This window comes from Vitis vinifera, chromosome 15, assembly GCF_030704535.1.
Source record: "Vitis vinifera cultivar Pinot Noir 40024 chromosome 15, ASM3070453v1".
Taxonomy (NCBI): domain Eukaryota; kingdom Viridiplantae; phylum Streptophyta; class Magnoliopsida; order Vitales; family Vitaceae; genus Vitis; species Vitis vinifera.
Genome location: NC_081819.1, coordinates 23,529,032 through 23,547,500, shown reverse-complemented (window position 1 = coordinate 23,547,500; position 18,469 = coordinate 23,529,032). Strand labels below are relative to the sequence as shown.

At 35.7% G+C, this 18,469-nt stretch overlaps 2 protein-coding genes across 3 annotated transcripts; both read right to left on the bottom strand.

Moving 5' to 3' along the window:
- Positions 1 to 1,523: 1,523 nt before the first annotated feature.
- Positions 1,524 to 3,285, bottom strand: LOC100258557 (anaphase-promoting complex subunit 11). Of its 2 annotated transcripts, none has more exons than XM_019225771.2 (3): positions 3,225 to 3,285; positions 2,939 to 3,057; positions 1,524 to 1,842 (listed from the first exon to the last, which is right to left on the bottom strand). In XM_019225771.2, the coding sequence occupies exons 1-3, from the start codon at positions 3,227 to 3,229 to the stop codon at positions 1,727 to 1,729; spliced, it is 240 nt and encodes a 79-aa protein (XP_019081316.1). In that variant the 5' UTR covers positions 3,230 to 3,285; the 3' UTR covers positions 1,524 to 1,726. The 2 variants fall into 2 exon arrangements, with proteins under 2 accessions (XP_019081316.1, XP_059599083.1); XM_059743100.1 differs by having other exon boundaries at positions 3,219 to 3,244.
- An 8,556-nt stretch (positions 3,286 to 11,841) lies between these two features.
- On the bottom strand, positions 11,842 to 14,910 carry LOC132255193 (uncharacterized). Its single transcript, XM_059743067.1, has 2 exons — positions 13,506 to 14,910; positions 11,842 to 13,019 (listed from the first exon to the last, which is right to left on the bottom strand). The coding sequence occupies exons 1-2, from the start codon at positions 14,908 to 14,910 to the stop codon at positions 11,842 to 11,844; spliced, it is 2,583 nt and encodes an 860-aa protein (XP_059599050.1).
- Positions 14,911 to 18,469: the final 3,559 nt, after the last annotated feature.

Here is an 18,469-nt window from a genome sequence, read left to right as displayed (position 1 = left end):
AGATAGAAGATTGAATAATTTTTATTTTAAAATGGGTTATGGCTCTTTTCTTTGTCTGTCACATTTTATTAAGATATGGCGATGATTACCGGTATTAACTTTGTGGCAGGTGGTGGGGGAGTGTGGAGGGCCCATGGAGTTAGCTTGATTGTTACTTCTGGATGGACAGTACTGATTTGGAGTATTACCTAATGGATGATTCCACATTCATCGTGTGCCAGCGGTTTTTGTTCTTTTCCTTCATTTTGTTTCAATTAGGAGAAAAACTTGTTGGTGGGTGATTACAATGGTGGTGGTCATTTTAGTGTTTTGCTAGAATATCAAATTTGTTTCCATGTTTCCATGTCTTTGTACTATTGTCACAATTATTATTATCTATTAAAAGTATGAAGTGATGTTTTCTTGTACCTATTTTTCCTTCTATGTTGTATAACGGTTGGTGGTGGCCCTTGTGGGGTTATATTCCCATCCAGAGATAGGAGGATGGTGGTGGGGTATTTGATGGAGTGTATCACCACCATAAAAAGCAGACAGAACATAAAAAAAGAGATTCAGATTATTTTCTAGGCCACCTTTTTTCTTCCTTATAATTCTTAGGATGCTGTTCTTTGAAAGAAGCATTTTATCCACCTTTTTTCCCACCCAAAATGTTAATGGGATTCGATTCTCATCCAACAAAAAGGCCCCCCAAGTTTTGGACTTACCTAACCACGTAATAGCTACAATTAATATTCCTTTTTCCTTGTAATTTAAGCAATCAAATAGTAGAGCAGTTAACCACCATACAAAGGAAGCATTCTTGTGTGAAACAAAACACTTGTGCATCACATGAAGAGTTTGGCTTTATACAAGAAACAAGATGACCATGTGCCCATCAAGCATGAAGAACTTCTGTATCTGATATGTAATTACAGTATCAGACTACAGAATATGGATAAAAACTAAAATATGATACATGGAAGCGCATTTTTTTACACTGCGATTGAAATGAACACCATCAGGCCAGATTGTAGAACCATTCATTTACCTAAAGAAAAGAGGGCAGCCAAAGGTGAGCCATGGAACCCAGAACTCGTCAACTTGGAGCAAAATTCCATAGCAAGCATATATGTTCCAGCACACTAGCATATTTGCAAGCAGGAGCATTGGACTTTTCTTCTTTTTTTATTTTATTTACCTAGATATGAAAATAAAGTTGAGCCTAACACACATGCCACGCATTACATATCCACTTCATAAGACATGCAACAGTGAAGTTAGAATATTCTTTATGTCGTTTCACTTTCTTTAGAACTGTGCTTATGCATTTGCCTATCCCACTGACAGTGGTGGGTGCTCTAAATGAAATAGCTGTTTTGAGTGTTATAAAGGAAACAGCTGTTAACATCTCATATTAAGTTTCTTTTTGTACAGGAACCCCACATTTCCTTTTAACCTCTTTAAGGGCCTATTCTTTTCTCCACACTAGTGTTTCCTTTTTCAAAAGATGGTTCAAAAAAGCAAGTACATAAAATGCCAATGTATGATCACTAATCATCATTATTATCTGGTAAAGGATTATAATAGTTAATCAAATTAGTAAAGGGGGTTTTTGTGCCATATACAAAGCTAAATATATGACTGAAACCTCTAACTTTCCAGGTAAAGTGTTGCCCATCTAATATCAACTAATACACTTCTGAGACATATAGAGATACAGACCAAGAATTCATACAACTTGCATATTTCATCCTTTGAACTGCCATTCCCTACGGCACATGGGGCAATGCGCTTGAGGAGTCTGCGAATTCACCCATTTCAAGATGCAATGGAGATGAAATGCATGGTTGCAAGCACCCCAAACTGCAGGACAAAACAATGGTTAATAGAATCATTAGTTGGATTGATACCAATTCCTAAAAAAAACTTAAAAGTTTCTTTAATCTTTTTTTTATATATATAAATATTTGTCAATCAAAAGAACCCCATAAAATGAAATATTCCATCCAAACAACCCACTTCCCAGATCCCTATGAACTTCTCTTTAAGGAAGATTAACTCATGCAGATCTTAGGATCATAATCATGCTGGCCAAACAACAAGCATGCCACATGCATACTCATTTTAATGATTAATTTCCACATATGCCCAAGCAAGAACAAAACGTTAGGCTGGGACGCTTGGGGCAGGAAGGTTCCCAATCCATGTCCAGAAACCATCATAGAGAAAAAAATAAATGAGATGATAAATGATGCATGCACAATGGTGAAGAGGCCACAAGAAACTTAATGATCCATCCATAATGGAGAAAAAGCAATAGAGAAGATAAATGACACAGGAGATTTCATGTCCGACAAGAAACTATATTATATTACATGCCAATATTCACAAGCCACTAGGAAAATTCTAGATTTAAAAATATAATTTCAAGATATATCCAGGAGAATGAAATACGAGGCCAAAAAATTAAAAGTGAAAATGAAAGATGTAAGCTTTTCAAGAAACAACACTTTCAATTTCTAAAATTGAACCTGAAAGCTTTCTTTTCTATGCCTCATAAACCATCCAAAAAATGCCATTCATGATGCACTCTTAACAGTTAACACATAGAAATACAGGGAGGGAAGTTCAGGGGAGGGCATGATGTAATTGTAGCCTACAGCAAGAACTATTTTAAATCCACCATTGGTCAAAGACTAACACAGAGGAACTTAATGGAGAAGCTGCTAAAATCTGTACATTGAACTAAAAATATGGGAAAGTAGTTCAGAGAAGGTGGCAAAGTTGATAGGAGAAGTTATTTTAAATCCACCAATTTTCAGTGGCTAATATATGGAAACTTATGCAGGAGCTCCTACAATAAGCATATTCAACTACAAAAATAAGTAATTATTCAGAATCTGGGCAAACTTGAATACACAACAGCAAGACAATAAAGTAACCAAAGTCAGCCACTTACTTAGCGGGCAATCATCTCCAGGGAGTTTACAATCAGGACAACAACCATCAAATGCCATCCTACAAATCCCACAGGTTTCATCTTGGGCATCCCATGTCCATGATGCGACAGCATGCCACCTACAATTTTTACAGAGTACAACAATTATGGCTTCTTACTATATAAAAAATGAAACATCTAAATATGCAGGTCAACAACCAAGAAGGTTGTGAGTATTTTTCTTCATAGAAAAAAGGAAATCTAGTTAAAGATATAATTATTGAGTACCAGATATAAAAACCTGTACCACATATTCAGTATTTGGAGTTCAAATAAGATCTATATATAAGGGATTAAGAGAACATACTCTGTTTGAAAGCCAGGCAGCATTCACAAGTGAATAGGTTAAGGGAAACAGTTTCTACAAAAAGCACAAAATAAGTCATGTTGTACCATCCTTACAATCAACATGCAATTCTACGATTACTGCTCAATGCATTCATTGAAGTGCAATTCATGTTCAGATTAAAATGATACATGCAGAAACCAGAGAATGAGACTGAGATTATATGAACCTTGGAATAAATTATTGAAGGGTGAATCTCATGCAAGTCAACTAATAATTCTAAAGGGCATAGGCTCTCCTACAACCTATTATAAATTAGGAGATTCAAAATTTTAGCATAACTCATATACCACTAGTTATGGTCCAAAATTCATTGCATTTACCTATAAAAAAAACGGTCCAAAATTCAGTCCAAATAACAAAGAGATCAAGATTCCAAGCATTTTAAAAAAGTATCCAACAAAAACTAAACCAATTATATAAAATTTTAAAATAAAGTAAAAAAATAAAAAATAAAAGTAAAAAAATGAAAAATAAATAAAATAGATGAAGAGCTAAAGCTAGGGAGTCATTGTGTCATAGGCCTAGGCGCCCTTTAAAAAACTATGGTCCCATAAGAGGAGTAATAAAAAGTATCAGAATATGGATCAAAGTTCATTATAAAAACTTTATTTAACAGTCTCATGATATAAAGATGGTAAAAGAATTCAAGTGGTGCATCTTTTGTCCAAAATTACCTTAAGTTGAGCAATTCAAAACATTATGATTTCAAATTCTGAATAAACAACTAAAATTTGTAACTAGTTTGCACGCTACAAAATGACTTTTCTAATAGGCTAATTATAAATCTTATAAATAGATAGCCTAGAAAAAAAAAAGGGGTGTATATCCCCAGTACAGAGGTATAAAAGGAGTATGAATGCTTATGTGAGCCAAACTTATGCATAAACATCTCTCTAAAATAGAGAACCTTGGCTCAGTAAATTCTTTTATCTTTTGAGACATGAGATGACACATATAAGAGTGTAATGACATGACTTATGAAGTTTTAAGAGTTTGATGGTTTAAAATATTGAAAGAAGATGAAGGAGCATATCCAAGCAAAAAACAAAAACATAATTAAAAAGGATACGCAAGATCTTGACTTTCATCCTCTTTGAGCTGCAACGAAAAAAAAAAAAACAACACAAAAACCAACATAGTTAGTCAGATGATCCATATGCTGAGAGTTTTGAATTCTCTTCAAATTTTGTTTCTGAAATTTTTCTTCTTTGGTTGGGGTTGACTACTGACTAATATCAATGCATCCAACTGCCCAGGAGTTTTTGCTATGCAATTTATGCGTAACAATTGACAATAGTAACATTGATATTGACCTTACCAAAATTAATCTATTTGATAGTGAAATCAACTTTTGGATAATAAATCAATTAGAATCTTCTGATTCAATAACTTATAGAAAAGGGTAACATTTTTCATTCAATGATCATTTGGGTAACATGTTTAGAAAAAATAAAAAATAAAAATTATTGTCAATTGTTACAAATCAAACTTGTATTGAAGTTGTTTGAACCTATTATGACGTTAAGGTACCAAAGCAAACTTTCTTTACATCAAATAAATTGGTTCATTATGCTAAAAGTTGCCACTGTGGGTTAAAAAAAGGCCTGCTTCTCATGAAAGTTTCTCAATGGTAAACCTTTTTTATGTGATTATAAGCAACTGAATCCAAATCCCACAAAACATGAGAATTATGAATAACAAAGAACAAACAAAACCAATGTACACATTCCTCAATATGACAGAAAGCCTCATGTTCCTCAGAATGATAGAAAAGGCACACACTGTCTCACACATGACTAAGAGAAGGTATGCTGCAAGAAGATCCAAATACAACATGGTCATACCCACCAAAACCATGACTCCGGGTCCCAAGCTTCAAGTTACATCACCAACACATGAAACTGGTGAGGCTAATAATACACATGAAGAAACCAGAAAAAAATCCAACTCAAATAACCAAATCTGACATCTTATATAGATTATCTTCCACATTAACAAAGATGGAAATCCTGCTGCATGAATGCTACGAATGGAGTTGAAAAAATCAAAGCAGAACATGGATGGTTGGCTACATGAACGCCATCAGTAGAAAAGAAAAAGATGAAAATAGAACATGTATCGTTTCTCATTTTACAACAAGGCAATAACAACCAACAACATTGCAATCAGAAAAAATAACAAAAACTTAAAGAGATTATAAAACACTATTTAGTTAAGAAGACCCAAATTAATCCTGTACCAAATATATATATATATATATATCCCTCCTTGATCAATGTCAATCCTGCCAATAGAATTTCCCGTAATTCCTAAAGAGAGTCAATACAAATAACATATTCCCGTGTTAATACCACAATTTTTTTTTCTCTTCCAAAGATGAATTTTGCATTTTGTGTGAGATTGAAAAGACCATTGTGTGAAAAAACTTATTGACTGTATTCAAACCCCTCAATGACCATTAGAAATTTCTGTTACATTAACACTCTGGGGAAAACAAGTTAGCAGACATGAAAACTGTCTGGGTTCACTCAGGTTTGCTGTTCTTTCATTTTATTTGAAACCAGCAGAATCCTCCTTTATTTTCTTTTTTTTTTTCTTGAACAATACCCCAAATCCCATAGAGAAAACCATCCAACTTCCGTCCAGATTCCTTACCCTTTTCAAGCAAAAACTGCTTGAAGAACCCACAAATCCACATCAGAGTGGCCAAAAGCTAAAAGTTTAGAAAACCCAAAAAAATAAAAAAGATAAAAACTTAACCAAATAATGGAGATGAAATGTAACAAAGAATTCAATAGAAAATGAAAACCCAAAAATTTTCATCATTTTCTGGGTGAAAAATTAACAAAATAAGCCCTAAAATTTGCCTAAAAAATAATCTAAAATTAGCATTACGGGAGGCGAATCAGAAGCTTACATAAGGGGATCAGAGAAAGAAAGAACTCGCAGCAGCAGGTGTTGAGAGTGGGAGTGGATTTGCTCATATAAGAGAGAGCGCTCTGAATCAGGGCTTCGTTCTTCAAAGATTCAAGCAAATTCAAATCTTAGTAGAGGGTAACGTTAGTAATGTTACAATATTTATTTAATTTGAAATTTTAATAAAATATTTAATATATATATATATATATATATATATATATTCAGGATCTAGAGAATTTTAAAAATTGTCCGTTATTAGTAAAATATAATTATTTTTAAAATTGATGAGTTTCATATAAAAGAAATTGACAAATCCATATTCATGCACAATTTGACAATAAATTTTCTAATCTTTTAATTACATAATATCAATGCTTGTTTGATATAAGAGGGATTAATAAAAAAAGTTTATATTTATAAATATATATGTTTGATAATGAATAAATTTATATTCATTATATGATATTAATACTAGTTAATGGAAAATAAAATTTGCTATAAGGATGTTTTAGGTATAAAATATTTTATTAAGGTTGTGTTTGTTTTCAGTTAAAAGTAACATGTTCACATCATCCAATATAATTAAAATGAACTTGTTATCAATAGGTTCAATTTAATTATGTATGATATCAACAAATTACTTTGTTAAATAGAAAAAGACAGATATTTTAATTTTTTTTATTCAGCCAAAAAACAAATATCATGTTTTTGTTGTAAATGAAGAGTAATGAATGACCACATTGATGGTCATTATGAACTCCATTTACTCATCTTTAAGATGAGTAATGAGAGTTCATATTATGAAGCCTATAAAAAGTTTCTTACCCCCCATGTAAGAGCATCCCGAGAAAAGAAAGAAAGTTCTTCCTCTCATTCTCTCTCTCTCTCTCTCTCTCTTTCTTTCACTTTCTCAATTCTCTTCTTTGATTCCTTCTTCCATATTATATATCAAAGTAAGATATATTTTATCTCTACTACTTTGATTTGCATTATATTTGTCCTTGTTTTACAACATGTTATCAGCACGAATTGCTCTGAAGGTAATTCTCGTATCTTAAACTTGAAGTTATTTATATATAACAAAATTTTACATATTTATATTATTGTTGATTTGTTTTGTTACATATTGTTAAAAGTTATAAACAAATTATTTGATTTTGTTTATAATCAAAGTTATACCAATGATATCAAGTTATTATAACTGATTTTAATAATATTGTTTTGTCATATATATGAAGTTATTTGACAATGTCGAATATCACAAAACTCGAATTCGTGGCACTTGACATTTTGGGAAAGAATTATCTATCTTGGATCCTTGATGTTGAAATACATCTTAATGCAATAATCTTGGAGCTATGATCAAAGAAGGAAATCAAGCATCCCTGTAGGATCGCACAAAAACACTGATTTTCCTTCGTCATCATCTCCATGAAGGTTTAAAAAAAAAAAAGGGAGCTTTTGATGAAAAATCACCAATCTCATCCAACTAGATTTGAATCATTCCTTGAAGTGAATGCAATATCGTCCCAAACTCGTGGACGTGGATGAGAACGTGGTTGTGGTCGTGGAAGAAATCCCCGATACCATGGTTCCTATAATAATAATAATTCTCAGAAAATGAAAGCCTCATTGCACCACCAGAAGTGGAACAATACGAAATGGAACAATACTGAGGCAAAACAAGAAAACGGGAAGCGTTTACAAGATAAAACTCCTAAGAACCATGAAAATAATTGTTTTAGATGTGGTATGAAGGGGCATTGGTCGCGTACCTGTCGTACGCCCAAACATTTGGTCGACCTTTACCAAGCATCAATAAAAGTAAAAGGAAAAGAGATAGAAATGAACTTTATCGATGGTGATGGATTGGACCTAACCTACTATGACATTGATTTCTTTGGAGGTCCCAATGAAAAAACAGACCATTTGATAAATGATGAAAAAATTAACATTGATTGATGTTACTTTATATATGAAATAATATATTGTTATGTCTTATATTTACATCTGATTTTCTTTGTTATTTACATTATGCCTTGTTTTTTTTGTTATATCTGAAATCCATGTGTTATTTGGTCTCAAGATGAATGAGGATGATGTATGTCTCGCAGACTGTGTGACCACGCACACAATTCTTCGAGATAAAAAATATTTCCTCGAATTGACATTAATAAAGGCTAATGTAAGTACCATATATGGTACTACAAACTTAGTTGAAGGCTTTGGAAGAGCAAATATAACATTGCCAAATGGAACTAGATTCCATATAAATGACGCTTTATATTCTAGCAAATCCAGAAGAAATTTGCTCAGTTTTAAAGATATCCGCAGAAATGGATATCATATTGAATGAAGATAATGTAGAATATCTTTACATTATTTCCATTATATCTGGCCAAAAGCTTATAATGGAAAAACTTCTGGCTTTCTCCTCTGGGTTGTATCATACAACTATAAAGCCTATTGAATCATATGTTGTCGTGAACCAGAAGTTCAACAACCCAAAAGTTTTTATCCTTTGGCATGACAGGCTAGATCACTCAGGGTCTTCAATGATGCGTCGAATAATCGAACACTCACATGGGCATCCACTAAAGAACCAGAAGATTCTTTGGCCCAATGAATACTCATGTGTTGCCTGCTCACAAGGTAAATTGATAATCAAACCATCTTTTACTAAAGTCATATCTGAGTCACCAATCTTTTTAGAAAGAATACATGGGGACATATGTGGGCTTATCCATCCACCTTGTGGACCATTCCGTTATTTTATGATCTTAATAGATGCTTCTACTAGGTGGTCACATGTTTGTCTCCTTTCTACACGTAACATAGCCTTTGCTAGACTCCTTGCACAAATAATCAGATTACGAGCACAATTTCCTGATTATCCAATTAAGACAATACGTCTTGATAATGCTGGCGAATTTACTTCTCAAACATTCATTGACTACTGCATGTCAGTAGGGATAAATATTGAGCATCCTGTTGCTCATACTCATACCCAAAATGGTTTAGCAGAATCCTTCATCAAACGTCTCCAATTAATAGCTCGACCATTACTAATGAAAACCAAATTACCTACTTCCGCCTGGGGACATGCTATTATGCATGTTGCAGCTTTAGTCCGTATTCGACCTACAGCTTACCATGAATACTCTCCTTCACAACTTGTGTTTGGAAAACAACCAAATATCTCTTACTTACGAATCTTTGGTTGTGCAATAAATGTACCAATTGCACCTACACAACGCACTAAAATGGGTCCCCAACGAAGACTTGGGATTTATGTAAGTTTTGATTCTCCATCTATCATAAGATATCTTGAACCTTTGACAGACGATGTTTTTACAACCCGCTTTGCGGATTGTCATTTTAATGAAAGTGTTTTCCCATCATTAGGGAGAGAAAAGTCGATTCCTGAAGAATGACGAGAAATTAGTTGGAAGACATCTACTATGACCCATCTTGATCCTCGTACAAATCAATGTGAACTAGAAGTTCAAAGGATCATTCATTTGCAAATCAATTACCAGATGCATTCATTGATACAAAGAAAGTGACAAAGTCACATATCCCGGCTGCAAATACTCGAGCACGGATTGATATCCCTGTAGGACAGTTAACAAATGAATCTAAGATACGCCTGAAGCGTGGTAGACCTGTGGCTCAAAGGATGTAACTCCCAGGAAAAGGAGAACCCAAGAAAAACTTGGCACTCTAGAAGAGACCATCACAATGACTGATCAGTTTAAAATTGATAAATCTATAGCCCTAGAAGAGGCACAAATAATGCAGAAAGCCCCTGAAGAGGCACATATTGAACAAGAAGCCCCCGAAGAGGCACATATTGAACAAGAAACCCCTGAAGATCCACATATTGAACGAGAAGCCCCTGAAGAGGCACAAGTACCTGAAAATTGTGAGATCTCAGTAAATTATGTACAAACGGGAGAAAAATGGGATTGAAATAATATTGTTATTAACAATATTTTTGCTTTCCAAGTGGCCTTTGATATCATAAGAAATGATGAAGATCCCGAACCACAAAATGTGGAAGAATTCTCTAGATCCTGAATATATATATATATATATATATATTAAATATTTTATTAAAATTTCAAATTAAATAAATATTGTAACATTACTAACGTTACCCTCTACTAAGATTTGAATTTGCTTGAATCTTTGAAGAACGAAGCCCTGATTCAGAGCGCTCTCTCTTATATGAGCAAATCCACTCCCACTCTCAACACCTGCTGCTGCGAGTTCTTTCTTTCTCTGATCCCCTTATGTAAGCTTCTGATTCGCCTCCCGTAATGCTAATTTTAGATTATTTTTTAGGCAAATTTTAGGGCTTATTTTGTTAATTTTTCACCCAGAAAATGATGAAAATTTTTGGGTTTTCATTTTCTATTGAATTCTTTGTTACATTTCATCTCCATTATTTGGTTAAGTTTTTATCTTTTTTATTTTTTTGGGTTTTCTAAACTTTTAGCTTTTGGCCACTCTGATGTGGATTTGTGGGTTCTTCAAGCAGTTTTTGCTTGAAAAGGGTAGGGAATCTGGACGGAAGTTGGATGGTTTTCTCTATGGGATTTGGGGTATTGTTCAAGAAAATAAAAATAAAAATAAAGGAGGATTCTGCTGGTTTCAAATAAAATGAAAGAACAGCAAACCTGAGTGAACCCAGACAGTTTTCATGTCTGCTAACTTGTTTTCCCCAGAGTGTTAATGTAACAGAAATTTCTAATGGTCATTGAGGGGTTTGAATACAGTCAATAAGTTTTTTCACACAATGGTCTTTTCAATCTCACACAAAATGCAAAATTCATCTTTGGAAGAGAAAAAAAAATTGTGGTATTAACACGGGAATATTTTTTTTGATAAACAACCAAATATATTAGAAAAGGCTAAAAAGCCACACGTATACAGGGAGTATACTGAACAGCCCTACACAAGGCTAGAAAAAACAAAAAAGGGGAAGAAAAACCCCACCCATCCTCACCCACCCTCAAGTGGTTCCAAGCCACTCCAAAAAACCTAAAAGAGAGTATGTTTCCTCACCATTGTACACCCTAGCCCAACTCCACAAATTACATACAAAAGAATTCTTGAATTTCTGAATATCTAAAGACCCTCCCCTGAAAGCTAACCTATTCCTTTCCTTCCAAACCGTCCAAAATATGCACACCGGAATGGAATTCCATATCTTCTTTCTTTTTTTCCCCACAAAAGAACCCCTCCAACTAAGTAACACCTCTATAACTGACTCTGGGAACACCCATTGAACTCCAAAAATGGCAAGGGTAATCTCCCAAATAGTTTTAGTCACTGTACAATGTAAGAGGATGTGATTCGCACTTTCCTCTTCATAGCCGCATAGGAAGCACCGGTTTGGGAGCTGCCACCCCCTTCTCTGAAGCTTATCCAAAGTAAGGATCTTCCCCCACGAGGCTTCCCAAGCAAAAAAAGACACTTTTGTTGGAACCTTATCCATCCAAATGCGCCTACACGGGAAAACCCCGGCTGAAGAGCCGCTCAAAATTTTGTAGGCCCCCTTAGCCCCATAAACTCCATTGCCTTCCCACTTCTATCTCACTGAGTCCTCTTCAAGAGAAGTCCTGAAGTCCTTCAACAGATTCAGCATATCTCCTATCTGCTCCATCTCCCAGTCATTGAGGTCTCTAGCCAACCTGAGATTCCAACCTCCTTGACTCATGCTAGAGTCCCACACTTCACAAATTTTGGCATTCTTGTGACCCGCCAAGGTAAACAACTGCGGATAAGATTGAGCAAGCGCCTCATTGCCACACCACTTATCCGTCCAGAACAAAACTCTATTCCCCTTCCCAACCTTAAAATCAATGTTCTCCCAGCACCAATCCACCTCCTTCATGATGTCCTTCCACAACCCCACCCCAAAAGGCCCACACACTTCCTTTGTCTTCCACCCACATCCCTCTTGACCGTATTTCACCCCTATCACAGTTTTCCAAAGGTTATCCTTCTCATAGGCATATCTCCAAACCCATTTTCCCAACAAGGCTTTGTTCAACAAGTCTATCTTTCGGATGTCTAAACCACCCTCCTCCTTAGGGCTGCAGACCACCTTCCAATTAATCAAGTGAACTTTCCCTTCCAAGCATCCTCCCCCCCACAAGAAGTCTCTTTGAATTCTTTCAATCCTTTTTGCCACAGCCTTAGGAATGCGAATAAGGGAAAGAAGATAGATGGGTATGCTGGCCAAAGTGCTCTTGATGAGAGTAATTCTTCCCCCCTTCGAAATATACTGCCTTTTCCACTGGGCTAATCTTCTTCTCATTCTCTCTTCCACCCCATCCCAAGAAGAAGAGGTTTTATGGTGGGCTCCAAGGGGCAGCCCCAAGTAAACAGTGGGTAAAGCCCCCAATCTGCATCCTAGCTCAGCCGCCAACTCCTCCAGCTCATCCACTTCCCCCACCGGAATTAGGACACTCTTAGCCAGGTTAATTCTGAGGTCGGAGGCAGCCTCAAACCACGCCAATATCCAGCTAAGATTGGCAAGTTGCTCTCTTCTAGCTTCGCAAAAGATGAGAGTGTCGTCAGCGAAAAGCAGATGAGAGACAGCCAGCTCTTCCCCTCCTCTCCCCCTCAGTCTACAGCCTGAAATGAAGCCACCCTCACCAACCCGTCTTATAAGAGTGCTAAGCACTTCCATACCCAAGACAAAGAGGTAAGGAGAGAGGGGGTCTCCTTGCCTCAACCCCTTTGAATTCGAAAAGAACCCAGCTGGAACCACATTGATTAATATGGAGAATTTGGCAGTAGAAATACACCACCACATCCAATCCCTCCAGCGAGACCCAAAGCCCATCTTCCGAAGAACTTTCATAAGAAACTTCCAGTTGATGCTATCATAGGCTTTTTCAATGTCCAACTTGCAAATTAACCCTTTCTCTTTTCTTTTCTTCCAATAATCTATCACCTCATTAGCTACTAAAGAAGCATCCAAAATCTGTCTCCCTCTCACAAAGGCATTTTGGTCAACAGAAACCACCCTATCCAGCACTTTCTTTAGCCTATTGGCTAGGACTTTGGCTAAGAGTTTATACAAACCCCCAAGCAAGCTGATTGGCCTGAAGTCCCTCAAGCCTTCAGCTCCTCATTTCTTAGGAATAAGGACCAAAAAAGTAGTATTGAGAGACTTAGCAAAGGACCCATGCTCAAAGAACTCCTTAAACATTTCCACCACCTCCTCCTTCACAAAATCCCAACACTCTTGCCAAAAGGCCACTGAAAAGCCATCCGGGCCAGGAGCTTTGTCACCCCCCATCTCCATCAAAGCAGAATGGATTTCCTCCACAGAGAAAGGCACCTCCAGACCATCAGCCTCCCTAGAACTAAGTTGTTTGAACTGCAGCCCCTCAATATCCGCTCTCCACCCCTGCTCTTCTGAGAGTAATTTCTGGAATTCATTCACTATCCCATCCCTCACCTCTTGATCCTCGGTCAACAGCTCCCCATTAATCATAATCCTGTCCATGGAGTTATTCCTACGGTAGGCATTTGCCATACGGTGGAAGTAACCCGTATTCCTATCCCCTTCCTTAAGCCACAGCTCCCTAGATTTCTGCCTCCAATGAACCTCTTCCAAAAGCACCCAATGATGGAAGGCATCCTTGGCTTGTTTTTTCTGCTCAGCTTCAGCTAAAGTCAAGGTCCTTTCACTCTCCACTCCATCCCAATACTCCAACTGCTGGAGGGCAGAATTTTTGTTGACTTCCAGCCTTCCAAACACCTCCCTATTCCAAACTTTAATATTGTGCTTCAAAACCTTCATCTTATAGGCCAATCTGAAACTGGCCCTTCCTCTCACCTCAATCCCTTGCCACCATCCCCGGAGAAAATCAATGAACCCGTCCACTTTCAGCCACATATTCTCGAATCTAAACGGAGTGGGTCCTCTCCTTATCCCCCCACCCATCAGCAAGATAGGAAAATGATCGGAAGTGGGTCTATGCATTCTGCATTGGGCTACCCCACAAAACATATCTAGCCACTGTTGAGTCACCAAAAACCTATCTAGTCTAGCCCAGGATTGATTATTCCTGCCCCCATTCCAAGTGGCAATACCCCCTTGCATTGGGAGATCAATGAGTTCTAAATCGTCAACTATTTGGGCAAAACTTCTCATGGCACCAGACAACCTTCCCTGTCTGCTCCTTTCCCGCTGGGATAATATGACATTGAAGTCCCCCCCTAAGCACCAGGGATCTTCCCACAAGCCTCTGATCGCCCCTAGCTCTTCCCACAGACAATCTCTATCCTCTTTAGAGAAAGGCCCATACACCCCTGTAAAGATCCAGGACATCCCATCTTCCACATTCCTAAACCTACAGGAGACTGAGAACCTTCCTACCTCCGTCTCCATCACCTCCAAAGACCTTTTGTCCCAACACACCAGAATCCCTCCCGCAGAGCCCAAGGCGTCTAAAGCCACCCAATTAGACCACCTTCCAGAACCCAAACTTCTTACCAAACCCTCCGACAAAGTTTGAAATTTGGTCTCCTGAATACAAAACAGGTCCACCCTCTGACTTCTTATAACTGCCTTAATAACCCTTCTTTTGGAGCTATCATTGGCTCCACGAACATTCCAGCTAATGATTCTTAGCTTCATTTACTTCCGTAATTTGGCACCCCCTTACTTGCACTTCACCATTTTGCTTTTTCCCCTTTTCATAGTTGATGGAACACTCCAATCTCTTCAATTCTCTCTCAAATTTGGATTTCTCCAGAAAGGTTTTGATGTGGACACTTTCTCTTCTTTTACGAATTTTCACCAAGAAATCCATAATGTCCTTTTCCAGACCTTCTGTTGAAAACCCCAAAAATTTACTAAATTTGGCCAGATCACTCTTCTCCCAGCTTAGCTCCCCTCCTGCCTTATTACCAATTGGCACTATTTGATCGGAGTCCAACCCTTTTCTTTTGTATTGACTCTCTTTAGGAATTACGGGAAATTCTATTGGCAGGATTGACATTGATCAAGGAGGGATATATATATATATATATATATATATATATATATTTGGTACAGGATTAATTTGGGTCTTCTTAACTAAATAGTGTTTTATAATCTCTTTAAGTTTTTGTTATTTTTTCTGATTGCAATGTTGTTGGTTGTTATTGCCTTGTTGTAAAATGAGAAACGATACATGTTCTATTTTCATCTTTTTCTTTTCTACTGATGGCATTCATGTAGCCAACCATCCATGTTCTGCTTTGATTTTTTCAACTCCATTCGTAGCATTCATGCAGCAGGATTTCCATCTTTATTAATGTGGAAGATAATCTATATAAGATGTCAGATTTGGTTATTTGAGTTGGATTTTTTTCTGGTTTCTTCATGTGTATTATTAGCCTCACCAGTTTCATGTGTTGGTGATGTAACTTGAAGCTTGGGACCCGGAGTCATGGTTTTGGTGGGTATGACCATGTTGTATTTGGATCTTCTTGCAGTATACCTTCTCTTAGTCATGTGTGAGACAGTGTGTGCCTTTTCTATCATTCTGAGGAACATGAGGCTTTCTGTCATATTGAGGAATGTGTACATTGGTTTTGTTTGTTCTTTGTTATTCATAATTCTCATGTTTTGTGGGATTTGGATTCAGTTGCTTATAATCACATAAAAAAGGTTTACCATTGAGAAACTTTCATGAGAAGCAGGCCTTTTTTTAACCCACAGTGGCAACTTTTAGCATAATGAACCAATTTATTTGATGTAAAGAAAGTTTGCTTTGGTACCTTAACGTCATAATAGGTTCAAACAACTTCAATACAAGTTTGATTTGTAACAATTGACAATGATTTTTATTTTTTATTTTTTCTAAACATGTTACCCAAATGATCATTGAATGAAAAATGTTACCCTTTTCTATAAGTTATTGAATCAGAAGATTCTAATTGATTAATTATCCAAAAGTTGATTTCACTATCAAATAGATTAATTTTGGTAAGGTCAATATCAATGTTACTATTGTCAATTGTTACGCATAAATTGCATAGCAAAAACTCCTGGGCAGTTGGATGCATTGATATTAGTCAGTAGTCAACCCTAACCAAAGAAGAAAAATTTCAGAAACAATTAGATTATCTGGTTACTAGTTTATGAACTTTAATGTTCTTTAAACGGTTATTTTAGGTTGTACTATTTCTTTAAAAGGAAATAGAACTTGTTATCTCCATTCTGTTTCTGATTGTTAGCTCCCTTTTCTTCTTTCTTTTCATCTCTCTTACACTTGAACCATGCACTGCATCTATTATCACCCTGTTTTCGATGATGTTCTCACCATTGACCTTAGATGTTTTTAAGAAGTTGAAATTGCAAACATGGGTTTGAAACTCTTGGCACCCCGGATGATGAAGGAAGGGATGAACCTTACAAAGAGCAATGAAGAGAGGTTGATCTTTTGTCATCTGAATATCCTACAGGTGCTGAGCTGCTCCCTATTTTAGACTACTCCTGCTTGACCTCTCTTCATTGCTCTTTGTAAGGTTCATCCCTTCCTTCATCATCCGGGGTGCCAAGAGTTTCAAACCCATGTTTGCAATTTCAACTTCTTAAAAACATCTAAGGTCAATGGTGAGAACATCATCGAAAACAGGGTGATAATAGATGCAGTGCATGGTTCAAGTGTAAGAGAGATGAAAAGAAAGAAGAAAAGGGAGCTAACAATCAGAAACAGAATGGAGATAACAAGTTCTATTTCCTTTTAAAGAAATAGTACAACCTAAAATAACCGTTTAAAGAACATTAAAGTTCATAAACTAGTAACCAGATAATCTAATTCTACATTCATATGCATAACATTGCATTCAAGTGCAAGAACCGTTAAGGAAACAAAGAGAAAAAATACTGAGTTCAATGTTCTTTTAAACAAATAGTACAAATTAAAGAAAATGTCTGAAGAACATCAAAATCTACGGAATCAAATTCGAGATTGAGATATACGCTGACTTACGATTTACCGTTTAGAAAAGAAAAAAAAATTCCAAGTTTCCCTCCTATCCTTTCTTTTTTTCCTTTTGTTTTTTTCTCTTTCCTTAATTTTCCAAGGAGCCAAACAGATTCTGAAGAAAAATAAAGAAATAAATCCAAATAAACCAGAGGTATGGTTCAAATACCTGGACAACACAAAGATCTCTTCGTCAATCTCGTCTCAGGAGAACGAGATCCTCCTTCCATGCGATTCAGAGAAACCACTCAGTCTCTCACAATGAGGAATTCCAATAGCCACTTCCTGGAACTCTCCATTCTTGGGAGTCACTCCGATCTCAATCGAACCCTTTCAAAACCCTCACTCAACTCGTCGTCTTTACCTCGTGTCAACCCGTGGTGTCTACCACGTGTAATCAACTGAGAGATAACTCAAAACCCTAAATTTCACCTTAAAAGTTAGGGTTGTTTTTTGGTAGGTAACTGCCCACATTTGAGCCAATAATAAAATCACATGTGTAAAGTACATATCATTCAAAAAATTTATAAAAACGTATCAAATTGATAAAGATAATTTATTAGTGAGAAATAATTACATGCATTTCATACATATTTAAATATTACAACTTTTTTATAATTTATTATTAAATATTAAATATAATTTATTATTTAATTAATTACCTAACTTTATCTAAAAAAAGAAAATCCTACCAACTACTCTTATACTCTCATTATTCATATATAAAAAAAGGGATAGTAATTTAATATGAAAATTAAATAATTTCAACTACCAAATTACAAAATATGTAAAATATATTTTGATTAATCAAATTTCAAGATCAAGTTTAAAACTTTTTGAGAGAGAAAATTTAAAATTTGTATTATATGAAGAAGATGAAGGATTTCAAGTGATTACAAATGTCAAAGGTAATATTTGATATTTTTTTATCAAAATATAATAGTTGTAGGAAGAACTATGATGTTAAATAACAATTTTATAATTTTTTATGAGTTTATTATAAAATTTTGTTATCAAATTGCTATTAATATTTTTATATGAATTTTTTTTTGTTCATAGATTAAATTTGAAGATGAAGTTTTATATGTCTTGAAGAAGACATTATACGAAGGATGTCAAATGATTACAAGTGTTAAAAGGTAACATTTGATTTTTTTTTTTTTTTTTCCCATTTACATATAACTGTTGTAGGTAGAAATGTCATGTTAAATGACATTTAAA